Below are 14,948 nucleotides of genomic sequence, written 5' to 3' on the forward strand. Positions count from 1 at the left end.
AGATTGAGGCCAGCCTGGTCTACAGAGTGATTTCCAAGACAGCTAGAAACCCTGTCTCAAAAAAAGAGGAGTACCTCAACTATTCTGAATGAAAACTCACATTCTCCCACTGCCAGCAGCCTACAAGATGCCCTTAGTTTCTTGGCTTTGTCTTATCACATTTTAATAACTGCTCATCTCTAAACCAAACAATTGGGTAGGCTCTCTTCAAACAAAGCTGAAAAACATCTCTCCCCAGAGTCCACTTCTCCCTTGCTTATCATGATAATTTACAAGCATCTCTATTAGGCATGGCTACCAAAATTAGAGGCAGGTCTCACTAAACTGCATTGAAACTCTGTAGCCTGAGTTGGCCTTGAACCTATGGCAGACCTGATTTGCTGCAGGGATTATAGGTGTGAGCCACAATGCCTGGTTCTCATTCTACAATGCCATAAATGCTGTTAAAATGAACACACTACCTGTGCATGTGAGTGGAATTCACAACAGTGTTTCCATACATGTGAGTGGCAAGCGTTGGTCATATCCGGGAAATCCTCTCCCATCCTTGCCTTGCACCCCAAACTCCTATCCCCAAGTAATGAATACAACTCAGGTTTCCCCCTAGAATTTCCACTCCTAAGAGAGAACTTGTCTTTGTTTGAAAGGGCATCTCCGGTCAGACAGTGACATTTTAGTCAATAGCTGAAAGATAATCTCTTGTATACATACTTAACAAATAATCTCTTGTATATATACTTAACAAAATGCATGGATCTGCTGAGGGGCATATGGGTTGGTTCTACAACACAGCTATTCTGACCGTCAGGAGCTGCAGTAAACACCAGCGTGCAGCTATTTCTTTTGGTGTGACACAGACTGGCATAGCTGGGCCACAGGTAGCCCAAGTGGAGATGTTTGAGGAAGTGCCCTACTTCCTCTCAATGGCTGCACTAATTTCTCTCCCTACCAACATTGTGCACGGCTTCCATTTCCTCTACACGTTCTGTCCTCTTCAGCATTTATCTTAGCAGTTTTCTATGACCTTCCTTTATCACGGGCCTCCCTTTCTATGGCAGAGCGGTCTCAGCGTCAGCTGTGGCCTGGCCTATTCTCCCTGACAGGACAGTGGTGTGACATGTGGCTAGGCTTGACTGGAGAGCTACTTGTCATTCAGCCTGGGTTCTTAAAAAAGGAGGGAGTACAGAGAGGTGGGGAGACAGAGACACTACTATATATAATCTAGAATCAGTTTGAACCACAGTATGCTCTGGCTGATGTTTCCAGCATACAGAAAGGATGGGGCTGTCGTGACTTGACATCTGAGTTCCCCAACACATAGGTCCCCTGGCCCAGAGGCCTTCTTAGCCTGACCCTGCCATTTTATGGGGTGGAGCTAAGACCCAGATTAGCTTGGGGAACAATCATCAAAACCTTCCACTTGGATGCAGTCATAAACCCCAACTGGTTTTTCATTTATTTCCTGGCTACATTCTTTCTAGAAAGTCTCCTGCAGCGCTGCCCTTACGGGGCAATGCATGCTTCAAGATGCTAATGGCTCCCAGCTGTGCTGGCTCCTGGTCCCATCCTCTGACACCAATAAACCTCCCTCCCTCTTTCCCCATCCAACAGTGATAGTGTTGGTTACAACTTAACCTCTGAATATGCTTCGGATTGGGAGTCAGGCGAGGATTTTTTTTTTGTGCCATGTGGAGCCAATTCTGAGGCAGGGTCACTATGTAAACCGTTACCTGGTAGAGAGGTGGTCAAAGGTATCACATGGTTCCTGTGCTGCTTTCAGAGCCTTATCTCCTCAGGTGAAAATCCCATCAATGGCTGTACTTGTAAGATCAGAAATGCCTCAGAAGTGGAGCAGGCTGGGAGGTGTGCAGACCTGGGTGTTAGAATGGGTGGAGGTTGCCCAAGTCAGGATTTGGTAAAATCTGCTAGTAAGATGCTCAGAGGATCACTGTGCACTTTGCTGGAGCATGAGCCCTGTCCTTCCTGCTCTGAAAAAAATCCAGCCCTTAATACCCACCAGGGCTTCGGACATACCTCACTTGACCAGATGGGGAACGGCCCTTAGTCTCTGGCTAACAGCCAGGGGCATGGAAGACTCGTGAGGTCTGACTTGGTTGTCTCTTTTAAGGTGTAGTTTTATTTACAAAGTGCAATGATAACAGGTACAAACGCCATCTGATAACTCCATGTTCAAGAAAGTATATAAATATATTACAGGAAATTATATATAGTAAACATTAGAAACAGATACAGTAAACATTGCTAGTTTATCTTCTATGCCAATATTACTGTCATTAAAAGCTTAAATACTGGCTTCAAGTATCCCCTATAAAATAAATCTACTTTATTAAAATACTGGAAATTTTTTTTTGCTATAAACAGGATTTGGTACATAAAAATAGACTCAAGTGTGTCTTTGTCACAATGTCCGCTATGATCAAATGCTGTCTCCAGCCCCGATAACCATCAGAGGTTAAAGGTACTGTAAAAACACAGCATCTTGATGTTCCTGTCTGACGGAATGCTTGTCCTTCAAACATGAGGGACTAAGCATGGAGGTGCTGCTGGCCTGGCTGCTCTCACTGGAGTGGAGAGCAGGAGGCGGCGGAGGCAAGGAGAGAGGAGAGCCTTCAGAGGCTGCGCTGCATCACTGTGGGAGCCCTGGCTGTGCCTTCTGCTCTTCAGCCTGAAGATGAGTCAGGACATAGAGGATGACTTGATAGCAGAAGACATACTGGCCCTGTAGGGAGGCGGGAAGGGCGGGAGACAGGGGTGTATTATTCGCATAACTTAGCTTTAAACACAGTACTTTTTGAGAAATTTGGAAACAGGAACTTTTTGGTTAAATGTGGAATATAAGAGTCAGTCTGCAGAACTGTGTAGTTCCATAAAAACTATAGACAAGAAATTTGGTAGGAGGAGGGGAAGAGCCAAGGGTTTATGTGGATAATGATCCTAGGTATGTTTCCTAAGAAATCTTTCTCTCTCTGATCTTATGTTTTGGTGCTGGGAACCGAACCCAGGGCTGTGGGCTTGCTAGGCAAGCCCTCCATTACTGAGCTATCCCCCCCCACCTCTAAAATTTCTCTAATAAGATTTCTCTAGATTTACTGAAGTTTTAAAATGTGAGAAAGTTAAAGGCCATCAATCTACTAAAACACACTGCTTTAAGTATTTCAGAGCAAAAATATAGAAATAAAAATTAAAATGTAATCTTTAAGTATTGTTTAAATATGAAATAATTTCTCTTTGAATATTTTTAATATAGAATAAAGTGAATTGGCGTTGATACATTAGTCCTTGTGGTGAAGTTAATTCTAAGCTGAGGATACCGGAATCTGAGGGTTTTGTTTTTTTAGCTATTTGACAGAGAATTAGTGAATCTGAAAACAAATGGAAAGCAATCCCAGACGGCTGGAGAGATGCTCAGTGAGGGTGAAGAGCACTGGTTGCTCTGCAGAGATCAGAGTCCATTCCCAGTATCCACTGGGTGGCTCACAGCAGCCTGTAGGAACAGCTCCAGCAGATCTTCAAAAGTCTTCAAAAGAAAGCCACACTATATAAAATGGAGAGTACTAAAACAACAGCCACGGTGCAACTGTTACAACTGTAGCACTTCTCTGTGGACAGCAATTCCATGCGGGCTTTGGCTGCCCTCACGCTTCCTGTTGATGAGTTTCCGCTTTTCGGTACTGCCATGCTCACGGCCGACTTCTCTCACACTACCCACTGTGGGAAGTCCATTCCTTTGTCACTGCTTGGTAGGCAGTCATCTTGCTTACCTAGTAACTCCCTCCTCTCCCTCCTGGGCTCTAACTCCCTGTCTCTCCTGAGAGGAGCTCACATCCTAACACAATGCTAAAAAGGATCATTTAAAATGGAGTCACTCCAGGCCACAGGCCTGGCTTACCTCTTGCTGGGAGGAAGTGACAAGCCCTGCCCTGTTACCTCCCATCTGGCCTCATCTCCTCCCAGTTCTCTCCAGTCTAGTCTCACTTCACTGAACAGGCTGTTCACCCTAAGGCAGCCGACTCTGCCTGAGGACTCCTAGATCTCAGCTTAAATGTTACATCTTTCTCAAAGAAGTAATTGTATTAGGTTTATTCTGCTACAATTATACCCATGTAAACAATGCACTCTGATTCTTCTTTTGCCCTCCCCCACCATTCTTACTCCTCACACCCTGGTTATCTCCTCCTCCCTACAAGTCTCTCTTCCTCATATATTTCTTGTTTTGTGATTTATAGATTTCAACCAGGGCCACGTATGTGATCCTGTGTTTGGGACTATCCACTAGAACCCGGAGAACTCGTCTGTGGGCAAATGACTGAACAAACGTGTTGTTATTTTTTATTTTAATTTTAGACAGGGTCTCACCATGTAGCTATGATTGGCCTGGAACTCACTATATAGGCCAAGCTGGCCTCAAACTCCCAGGCATGGAGCAGTAGGCCTGGCTGGAATTATCTTCTTATTGGTGTCACTGTGTTTTGAACTGAGCTCCCAGACAGCAGTGGCTGGCTTCCTTCACTCTTCCACGCTAAAGTGCCGGTCACACTCAGCACCCCAATGGAGTGTTTGGGCCCTGTGGCAGGGTGTGTCTGACTCAGTGGTGTGCCCAGGCACTGGGAGTAACTCCTGGTGCACAGATCTCAAAAGTTTTGAATGAACCCTCCAACAAAAAGAAGCCTTCAAAAGGAGATGGCCGGGCAAAGGGTGGGGCCTTCCTTCTCTTTTTCCTTTCACCGTGAGCCTCCAGTTACTTGAAAGCTGGGACAAGAGCGCCTGACCCCTGTAGTTCCAGGTCATCCTGGACCATGTCGAGATCATCTCAGACAGAAAGATGGAAAGAGAACACAAGTTTAGGAGCAACTTTAGACTATTCGTATTAGAAGAAACCCTCCTCACCTCGGTCTGCACCATGCCGTGCCTCTGTAGTCTCATGCAGCGCACTAGGTCAGAGATGTCGAACTGCCAGGACAGAGCAGAGCATTAGACGTAACTGGGGTGACGCGGAGGCACGCTGGTGGGGTCTTCACCCAGCTCCTCCTCACCCCTTTGAACTCTCCAGTACATAATGACTTCGTGAACTGACTTTTTATGACATAGTGTTTGTAAGAATTAGAGTCTACTATGTTTGAAAAGTCCTCGTTCTCTGAAACTTAGCTAATTTCTTAAACTATAAATAAAACAGTGTAAGCTATATTCCTCACACACTCATGTCCAGAATAAAATTCCATAGCCTTGTAATTTAGCTGATGCTTAGCCGTCTGAAACAAGGGCAGACTGGACCGTGGGGTCTGCCCCGCTTCGATTATCATAGTTCATCACTGTATCAAGCACTGGGCAGACGAGTGTCATCTAAATCCTTCAAGAGACAGTGCTTTAGTCAGCATATATGTAGTTAAATGAAAGATATTTTGGCAATTAAGGAGGTGTCATACTAATTTAGATTGGAGTCACAGTAAGATCACACCGTTACTTGCTTTAGTAATGTTTTTACAATATTTAAAAATCAAGAGTAACTACTTAGAGTAATAGATTAGCATTAATTTTCAAACAAAAACATTCATTTCTTATCCACAGGTAATAAGGACAAAGCCCACTATTTTTCTTTTATAAAGTGGACTGTATTTCGGACTTTGGTCTTTTGGGATTTTCTGTAGCCGTGGCAACAGTACTGACTGGCTCTCACAGAGAAGCTTAGGTCTGTACGAGGTAAGAACAGACAGCGCCGCAGAGCCTTACACATTTAACATCACTCAGTATTCGATCATATCTTGTACTTACTTCGAGATCTTGGCTGATCAACCCTAGGACCACGTCTATGCATATGAGGGTTCCTGATCGACCAATGCCAGCACTGCAGTGTGTGATCACCGGGCCTGACCTTCGGATGTGTCTCATGTAGGAGATAAACGTGAGCAGGTCGTCTGGATGTGATGGCGTATCGTGGTCGGGCCAGGCAGTGAAGTTCAGATGAGAAATATGTCGCACCTCCCCTGTCTGAATGTGTAAAACAGAGTGAGTTACAATGTCACCTTGTCCCTAAGTCAGGTCCTTACAGTATTATTCCCATCTTTTGCATTTGGCTGGTATACTGGATCAGATCAAAAGGAAAATTGGAAGAGATAAAAAGTCATCATAGACACACAAAGCTGGGGATGGTGGTGTGTGCCTAATTTTCAGTACAAAGACTAAGAGAGGAGGACGGATGTTAGCTGAGGGTACACAGCAAGACTGTGACTAAAGACAACAACAATACAACAACAACAACAGATAGAAAAGAAATACACAGACTGCATCACCAACTACCAGTCCTAGTGGCTGGGTATGGCGTCCAGGCCATTGGGCACACTAGGCCAAAGTCATACCTAGCTCCTGTGGGCTCATTCAAATTAAATATCCCGCAAGGTCAGTCTCAGAAGCTTCATTCTTTCTTCCCATTAGAATGCCTTCTCCCCCAGGATCCTCTGTGGTTTTATTATCTGCCTCTGTTTTCTTCAAACACAGCTCAGGCTGCCCTGACTCACTGACCACACGGCCTGCAGCTTGGTGTCCAGCAACCGTTTCTTTCTGTTCCCTTTCCCCAGCAGCACTATCAACACCAGCGCCCCCTGCAGGCAGCGAGCTCCATGGCATATGGAACGGCCTTTTGCCTGCTGTTAAAATGTTGGACCTGGGCTCTACTCCAGGGTTTGAGTTCTACTGCCACATGTATGATACATGATCAAGTCACCTGAGGAATACTGAGCAGGCTAAGTTCATCTGAGCACTGGGTAAGCTTGTGTGAATCAAAACATCACATGGTGGTACCTAGGAACATTTTTTATGTCTCAATTAAAATGTTTAGGTTTCATAAGAGACTAAAACCTCAAACACTTTGTAAATAATAAGCCCAAAAGGAAATTCTCAAAAAACATTTACATGATGACAAGAAAAGTGAATCCATATACTTAAAATTTTGTTTTCCTAGAAAAGCTGCAGAAAGCTCAGTGGGTAAAATGCTTGTCACATAAGCACGAAAATCTGAGTCTGGATTCCAGCATCCACAGAGAAAGTTGGACGTCAGGATTGCCCTTTACGCCCAGTGCTGGGGAGATGAAGACAGGAGGATCTCTGGGGCTTGCTGGTCAGCCAGAGTAGCTCCACGTTCAGTGAGAGAGCCACAGAGGAAGATTCAAACAGCAACCTCCAGCGCACACATGTGCACAGACATACCTACACATCTATGCACACACACACAAGCACATATATACACACAGAAAGAAAAATGAAAGAAACACTGAAGAATGCTAAAGACTCAGTAGCAAGCATGGCTCTGCATAGCCTGTGTTCCCAGGAAGGGTGGAGCAGACGAGATGGCACACGGAAGAAACAGACGGCTGGCTCTGTGTGAAGGACAGTCACTAGCTAACTACACTAACTTTATCCAGTGTGTTTAACATGTATGGATGAAGCATGGAAATGACAGCAGTTATGACACAATTGTGTACACCACTAAATATATAAGCTGCCTCTACAAGACATGTTTTGATAGCCACAGACTCTTACAAACAGCTTGAATTAGTCTACTTAGATGTTGGATCTTGTAGGTGCTAAAAAAAAAAAAAAAAAAAAACCAAGTTGTCAGGTGTGCTGGCACATGCCTTTAATCCCAGCACTTGGGAAGCAGAAACAGGCCAGTCTCTTGACTTAAGGCCAGCCAGGGCTACAAAAAGAAACCTTGTCCAGAAAAGAACAAAGATGACAGTAGTAGTAATAGTAGTAGTAGTAGTAAGTTTCTATGTGCATTACAGCTTAAGAACTGTTTTGTGCTATTTATTTCCAAGCACAGACTGATGGTCACGTTATAAGCCCCACGATTCTAATACAGCATCGACCAGAGGAAACTGAAAGACGACCACATTTAAAACTATTGGATGCTGGGTGTGGTTTTACAAGATCACACATCCCTGTGATCCAGTACCCAGGAGGCAGAAGCATGGGGATCAGGACTTCCAGGTTGTTGTGGCTTTGAGGCCAGCCTGGGCTACATGAGGCCTGCTTCCGGTGCAGGCTCACAGAAAATATGCAGGCCTGCTTTCTGGAGGAGACAGGGCTTACTAGTGACTGACCTGAATATCCTCCAGGGCCATCACCCGCACCACGAAGCCCTTCAGCTGCTGCATTCTCAGGAGGGCCAGGCGCAGTCTCTCGTTGGCCATGGTTGTTGTGCCAAGGATGCTCGGCCAGTATCGCTGGCATTTGATCTTTTCTCCTTCCACCTCCTGTGTCATCATCGCTATCACCGTGGAGTTCTGCTCCCAAACCATCTGCCAGAAGTCCCCCACGGTGGTGGGCAAAGGCCCCTGGCAGGCAATGTACACAAATTCCTGTGTCCCCACCGGGATCCTGATGAAACTGGCATTGATGTATCCGCCTTCATCCCCAAGAGGCACTCTTGTGCTGTCGTCTGTGAATGTCCACAGGGAAAGGGCCATGTCACCATCATGTATTGTCACCACGAGTTTCACAAAAGCTGGAGTCAAAGACTACAATGGTTCCTACAGCCCTCCTTGGACTTACTGTCACATGCTTTGAGTATATTTTCAACCAGCAGCACACAAGGTTGTATCTGTTTTTTTTTTTTTTACACTATATTTAAATGTCAGCTTGGTGGTTTACTAGTATAGAATAAATATGCATTACTAATGTGATAACAGATGTAACTAAAAGTAAAATTGGCAAACACAGTAGAACTTGATAGTCAGCAAGTCCAGAAACAAACATTAACATTGTTACTTCTCTGTCAGTATTTAGTGACAAGAGCTCTGAATGATGGAGACAAACTCTCACAAAAGCTCGCTCCGAAATGGCACCATCAAAGCAGCTGCTAGGGACAACACTGACATATCTAACTTTTGCGTGTACATGAGAACCTTTTATTCTGTCATTCCATACATTTATTCCTGTGGGTTTTATGTGGGTGGCTGCCACCTACACGTGTGGAGGACAGAGGACACCTTAACAAAGTTGTCTCTCTCCCCTTGGTGGCAAGCATCTTTACCTGGCCTCATAGTTATTTTAAATATTTATAAATTTAAACAAGTAGTTTTGGTGGCAACCAAGGTAGAACCTTTGTAAGTAGGTTTCAAAATTTATTGCTTGATTTTCTTAGTTCAGAGTTTATTTCCCAACAATAATTAATTACTTTGTACTTATAGTTGGCCCTTTTCTGCCTTTAAGAAACAAATCTTGCATGTTTTTGGCCTCATATAACAACTCCCATCTACTTAATGCTGAACTGTGATCTACTCCATTTAAAACCTTTCTTAGATTTCTTTCCTTTTTTTATGAAGACACAGCTTCTCTATGTAGTCTAAGCTGGTTTGCAACTCAGTGCACACACACTCAGTTACACCCGAACCAGAACACACAGGCACACACACCCAGTAAGACCCAAACTGGAACTCACATGGAAGGATATTTTTGTATCTGTTCTTCTTGCGGTTTTCCTTAGTCTGTCCAATCAGACACTGATCCAAAGGTTTTAATTCTTGAAGGTTCTATAAGTAGCAAAATGGACATAGGGTTAAATCTGTCAACTGAAGGAATAATTTAGTCAAGAGAAATGATTCTGCTATACTGAGTAGGGCTGTGAGTGCTAACAAATACAGATTTGTACATCACTGCTGAATGGTTTGACTGAAGGAACTTTGACTGGACAGGTCGACCAGCTAACAGACAGCACTTCTTAACCTAAGTTCTAACTTCTGTGTCTATAATCCTAAAAGGAAAAAAATCTACAGAGGCAAGTTTGGCTTAAGGCAACATCTGAAGTATTTTCTTGACAGTATCATGTGTAGGGTCACAGACCATGGCATGTGGTATCGCTGCTGTGGACAGTCCACTGGGCAAATAGTCAACTCTTTCTCCTTTTCATGACTGCATCTACATATGTGCGAGGCTCTGCAGTAAGTGCTGGGAACACGGCGGTGAGGTCAATCTCAGGGAACTTGCAGCTCCCAAGAGGCAATATGGGAATAAACAAACACGGTGACGTGCCTTGTGGAGGTTTAGATGCTGGGGGAGGAAGCAGAGCTGTGCTTCAGAGGTGCTGTCATGGAGCCCCTGTGATAATGATACTCAACCCCAAAGCTTAAAGAAGGTACAACCGTGGCTACAAATGGAGACTTGGAGAGGAGGCAAACACCGCCGGTACCGAGTCGTTCCACAGAACCTTCAGCGTGCAAGCACACAGAAGCAGCTCACGGACAGAGAAGCGCGGAAGGAGTGAGCAGTGAAGCTGGTGGTTTGAGGGAGAGGAACAAGGTGACCCCCAAGCCCAGTGTGGCTGCAATGCAGGAGCAAGGGCTGCAACCTGGCCTATATGGCCCAAGATGGTGCTTTTTAGAGTTAGAGGGTAGTGTTGAAAAATGTGATGGTTTGAATGAAAATGGCCCTGTTGGAGTAAATTCATCACTGGAGGATAGGCTTTGAGGTCTCAGATGTTCAAACCACCCCAGTGTCTCACTGTCGATCCAGATATAGAACTCCCAATACATCTCCAGCACATGTGTGCCTGCATGCTGCCACGCTTCCTGCCATGATAACGAACTGAACCACTGAACTGTAAGCCAGCCCCAGTTAGGTGTCTTTGTAAAGAGTCGCTGCTACCTGCCATGTTGTTTCTTTGCAGGAACAGAATACCAAGGCAGAAAGCAATTGATATTTTCAGAGTGGGAAGTTTGTCCTAACGTTGAACACATCTTCCATTCAAATAAACGCAGGGACCACGTACCTCCAGCTCCTTAGAAGGGATCCCTTGGTCAAGCAGGCCTTGCAGCGTGCGGATGGTGGCCTGCAGCTGTGTGCCCGTGTACTTGCCGGAGGGAGGGACTCTCACTACCGGCAGGGCTGCCAGCTCCTCATTCGTCAAAAAGAGGTGATCTATCAGAAAGAACCAGATGGCTCTTCAGTTCCCTCCAGAGCTGATGTAATGGATAAACAAGCTGGCTCGAGGCTGCTCTCACTTCCCATCCTAGTTTTGCTACTACACAGCTACCTCACCTGGCCTTGAAGGAGCTGCCTCACCACTGATCACAGGTCTGCAAGGTAGCTTTGGAAAGGAGCATGCGTTCATGTTTGCTTGACTTTAACAGCATCATTTATGTGAGGAAAGCCTACCCAGTTCCCCTGTTATTCTGCGTTGGACTCTAAGTACTGGGGAAAACTGAGAAAAGAGATGGAGATTGTTGTTACACTACAGGCTGCCCTTTTCTCCGCCTACTCTTGGCCCTCAGTGCTGATGTCCTGGATTTGGCAGCGTTCACCCTGCAAAGAATACTTTTCTTGGGCTATTCAGGTGTTGAATTAAACAGGTACCCTGGAAGAGCCTGGGTCTGAGTGAGTCCTGCTGTATGGATTATCTATAATATAAGGCAATTACTATCCCAGACAATGTAGCAGACTCCTCAACTCAGTCAGAAGCTAGGGCATGATGGTGCTGCAGCTAACACGCAGATGGCAGTGACGCTGAGCACCATGTGGAATACAGGGCTGGACAAAGTCTCTCAAGAAGCTCAGCATCTGGCTGGGGCCTGGTTAGCCGGGATCCACAATTTACTCATCTGAAATATGTTAGTTCTTTCGGAAATAGAAGCAGAGAAGCTAAGTGGATGAGTGTGTGCTGCAGGCGTCCGTAGGAGCACTGTGCACAGTCTACTGAGCAGAAACAGGATCCAAGCCATTAGTTCCCCTTAAGATAGTAAGAAGTCATTTAACCCCAGCATTCAGAAGCATTATGTGGGCCAGGGAACAGTGAGACTCTCAAAAACCAAAAGCAAAATAATACTGAGACTTCGTGCTTTGTGGTTTTTTTGTTTTGCTCGTTGTTGTTGACTTGACACAAGCCAGGGTTATCTGGGAAGAGAGAACTTTTGAGAAAATGCCTCCACCAGACTGGCACATAGGCACATATGTGTGGCATTTCCCCCGATGAATGATTGATATATAAGGGTTCAACAAATGGTGGGCAGTGCTACTCCTGGCAGATGGTTTTAGGTCCCCTGGGAAAGCAGGCTGAGCAGTAAGAAGCCAATGAGCAGCCCTCCATGGCCTGTGGTTTGGTTACTGCCTTGAGTATTAGAGGTGAACTTGTGACAGGAGGTGTGTCACTGTAGGGTTCTACGCTGAAGCCATGCCCACTGTGGAGGAGTTCCCTCCTGACTGCCTGAGGAAGACAGTCTCCTGGCTTCCTTCATATCGAGAAACAGAACTTTCAGCTCCTTCTCCAGCACCACATCTGCCTGGACACTGCTGTGTTTTCTGCCATGATGATGATGGACTGAACCTCTAAAACTGTGAGCCAGCCCAATTAAGTGTTTTCCTCTATAAGAGTTGCCTTGGTCATGGTGTCTCTCCATAGCAATGAGACCCTGACCAAGGCACTAGTGTTTCTCCACTGGCTCAGTTGTAAAATAAATGGTGGAAGGACAGACAAGCACACCCAGAAAAGGCGGTCAAGGCAACCTCTCTCTTGTACTTCAGATACCCTACCAGTTTCAGTCCAGGTAAGGTGGGCTCCTTATTTCTTATCATTCCATAGCAGAATCATGACTTTTAGTTTCCATTTTTAGTTACAATACTTTGTGCTTTCCTCTAAGCTACTGAGAGCTTTAGGTTCTAGTTATGCAAATAATTTAGTTATGGTAACCAAAGCCAATGTATATGTGAGTTAACTTTATGCATATATGACGGTTTGTATATGCTAAGCCGAGGGAGTGACACTATTGGAAGGTATGGCCCTCTTGGAGTAGGTGTGTCACTGTGGGTGTGGGCTTTAATACCCTCATCCTAACTGCCTAGAAGTCAGTATTCTGCTAGCAGCTTTCAGATGAAGATGTAGAACTCTCAGCAATTCCTGCACCATGCCTGCCTGGATGCTGCCATGTTCCTGCCTTGATAATATTGGACTGAACTTCTGCATCTATGAGCCAGCCCCAGTTAAATGTTGTCCTAGTAAGACTTGCCTTGGTCATGGTGTCTGTTCACTGCACTAAAACCCTAAGACAGCATGAAACCAAAGAGCAAATACATACGGCAAATACTATCCATGTATTGTGAAATCATCCTTTAAAGCTTTGATTTCCTCACTTGCTGTTTTACATGAAAGAACTGGTACTAAAATCCTTGCCTTTGCTGGAATCCTCACGGTCTGTTGTCTCCGTTGTCAATTCTCTGCTTTCCTGCGTAGCTTCCTCTTTGACGGGCTTCTCTTCTTGTGAAGCCTGAGTTAAGCTATGCCAACAAACATACTTGAAATATTTTTGTCTCCAGCATAATTTTAATTATAATTTTAATATCATGATTCAAGTCACTATTTTCTCTATAGTTAACTACGATATCATTATATTTCCTGAGCTGGTGGGATGGCTCAGTGGGCAAAGATGCCATCATGTCTGATGACCTGGTTTCATCCCTGGGACTCTCATGGAAGGAACAAAACTATCATAGTTGCTCTCTGACCAATAAATACACTTGCAATGCAGCACATGTGTCAACACACACACACACACACTCACACACATATATGTATATATATTCACACAGTAAATAGATACATGAAAAATTAAACTCTGATTGAAAAACAAAATCAAATCTGGGCTGGGTATGATAGCACATGTTTATGCTGTCAGCTCCTCTGGAGGCTAAGGCAGGAAGATCAGTTGAACCTTGGAGTTGGGACACCAGCCTACAAAAATGAAAGCAAAATACAAACAAAAATGAAAGCAAACACAAGAACCTCTAAATCTAAGTAAGGTCCTTAAAATCATGGTAGATATTAAATAAAATCGAAGTGCACAGTGGCAGCTATCGCTGGAGACAGACTCCAGGTCTTTGAATCTTAGACTGAAGGAGTCTCTCTGTAGATGGTTTTGTGTCAACATGGATGTCATAGCTTTACTGGCATCTAGCCCATATTTTACCTGTTTGCATGTATGTGTGAGGGATGCAAGCACTTGAATGTGCAGAAGCAGGTGTCTATATACATGTGTGTGAGGGGATGCATGAACTTGCAGGAGCAGAGGTCTATGTGCATATGTGAGCGATGCATGCACTTGCGTGTGCAGGAGCAAGCATCTACCTTGGGAACTGCTTCTCAGGTGTAGTATACCTTTTCTTTTGGAGACAGGACATCTCAAGTTCTTGGAACTGGCCAAGTATTTGAGGCTGGCCAGTCAGTAGGTCCAGGGTTCTGCTGTCACTACTCCCTCAGTGCTTGGTGACAAGCACAGAGCACCACTCTCAGCTTCATTTTCAGGCTTGGAAAAATAGCACCTTACTGACAGGGTTATCTCCCTAGCCTTCCATACACTCTTAAAAAGCAGCTTCCATTACTACATTGTGTGTGTGCGTGTGCTTTTGTGTGTGTGTGTGTGAGAGAGAGAGATTATAGGCTGTTACAATCTACCCCACATTGGTTTTAGGAACTGAAGTTGGGTCCTCTGAAAGAACAGTACACAGTCTTAACTGCTGAGCCATCTCTTTACTGTCTATGAGAATCGATTTTGCCTCCAGGATATACATTGTGCTTACAGGGACGTTTTGGCAAACTTCCCATACAACACTTGTTTTTCTTTTGAACACCTCTGTGTATTTCACACACACCTTGGCGCCCGGCTTTACCATTTCTTTTATGGAGTTTTCTGCTATAAGCATGTTGCAATTGTTTTACTATCATGATTCTATAAGAATATTCTCTTACAGGTGCTGGAATAAATTCTTTAAAATCAAATTGATACGTTGAAGGGTACTAGGTTTCCCCCCATGGTTTTAATGACATTAAAACAAATGTAAGCACATTCAAGAATCAGTAATTTGATTAAAAAAGAAAAAAAAAAAACCAAATCTGGTATTTTTAATTGTCTTCCTGGGAGACTGCACCAGAAAACTATTGTTTTCTT

The 14,948-nt window shown here is 44.5% G+C and overlaps 1 protein-coding gene across 1 annotated transcript in view; it reads right to left on the reverse strand.

The window, feature by feature from the left end:
• Nucleotides 1–2,191: 2,191 nt before the first annotated feature.
• Nucleotides 2,192–14,948, reverse strand: part of PTPN13 (protein tyrosine phosphatase non-receptor type 13) — a gene marked incomplete at its 5' end in the record, with an annotated part of 122,866 nt that continues 110,109 nt past the window's right edge. The window contains 7 exons of the mRNA XM_080925731.1: nucleotides 2,192–2,740; nucleotides 4,909–4,971; nucleotides 5,791–6,006; nucleotides 8,118–8,455; nucleotides 9,458–9,548; nucleotides 10,784–10,932; nucleotides 13,166–13,281. Of these exons, the coding sequence (XP_080781857.1) occupies nucleotides 2,648–2,740; nucleotides 4,909–4,971; nucleotides 5,791–6,006; nucleotides 8,118–8,455; nucleotides 9,458–9,548; nucleotides 10,784–10,932; nucleotides 13,166–13,281 (1,066 nt within the window). The 3' untranslated portion in view covers nucleotides 2,192–2,647. The remainder of the gene's footprint in view (nucleotides 2,741–4,908; nucleotides 4,972–5,790; nucleotides 6,007–8,117; nucleotides 8,456–9,457; nucleotides 9,549–10,783; nucleotides 10,933–13,165; nucleotides 13,282–14,948) is intronic.

The sequence above is a fragment of the Micromys minutus genome (assembly GCF_963924665.1).
Source record: "Micromys minutus genome assembly, chromosome: 11".
Lineage (NCBI taxonomy): Eukaryota > Metazoa > Chordata > Mammalia > Rodentia > Muridae > Micromys > Micromys minutus.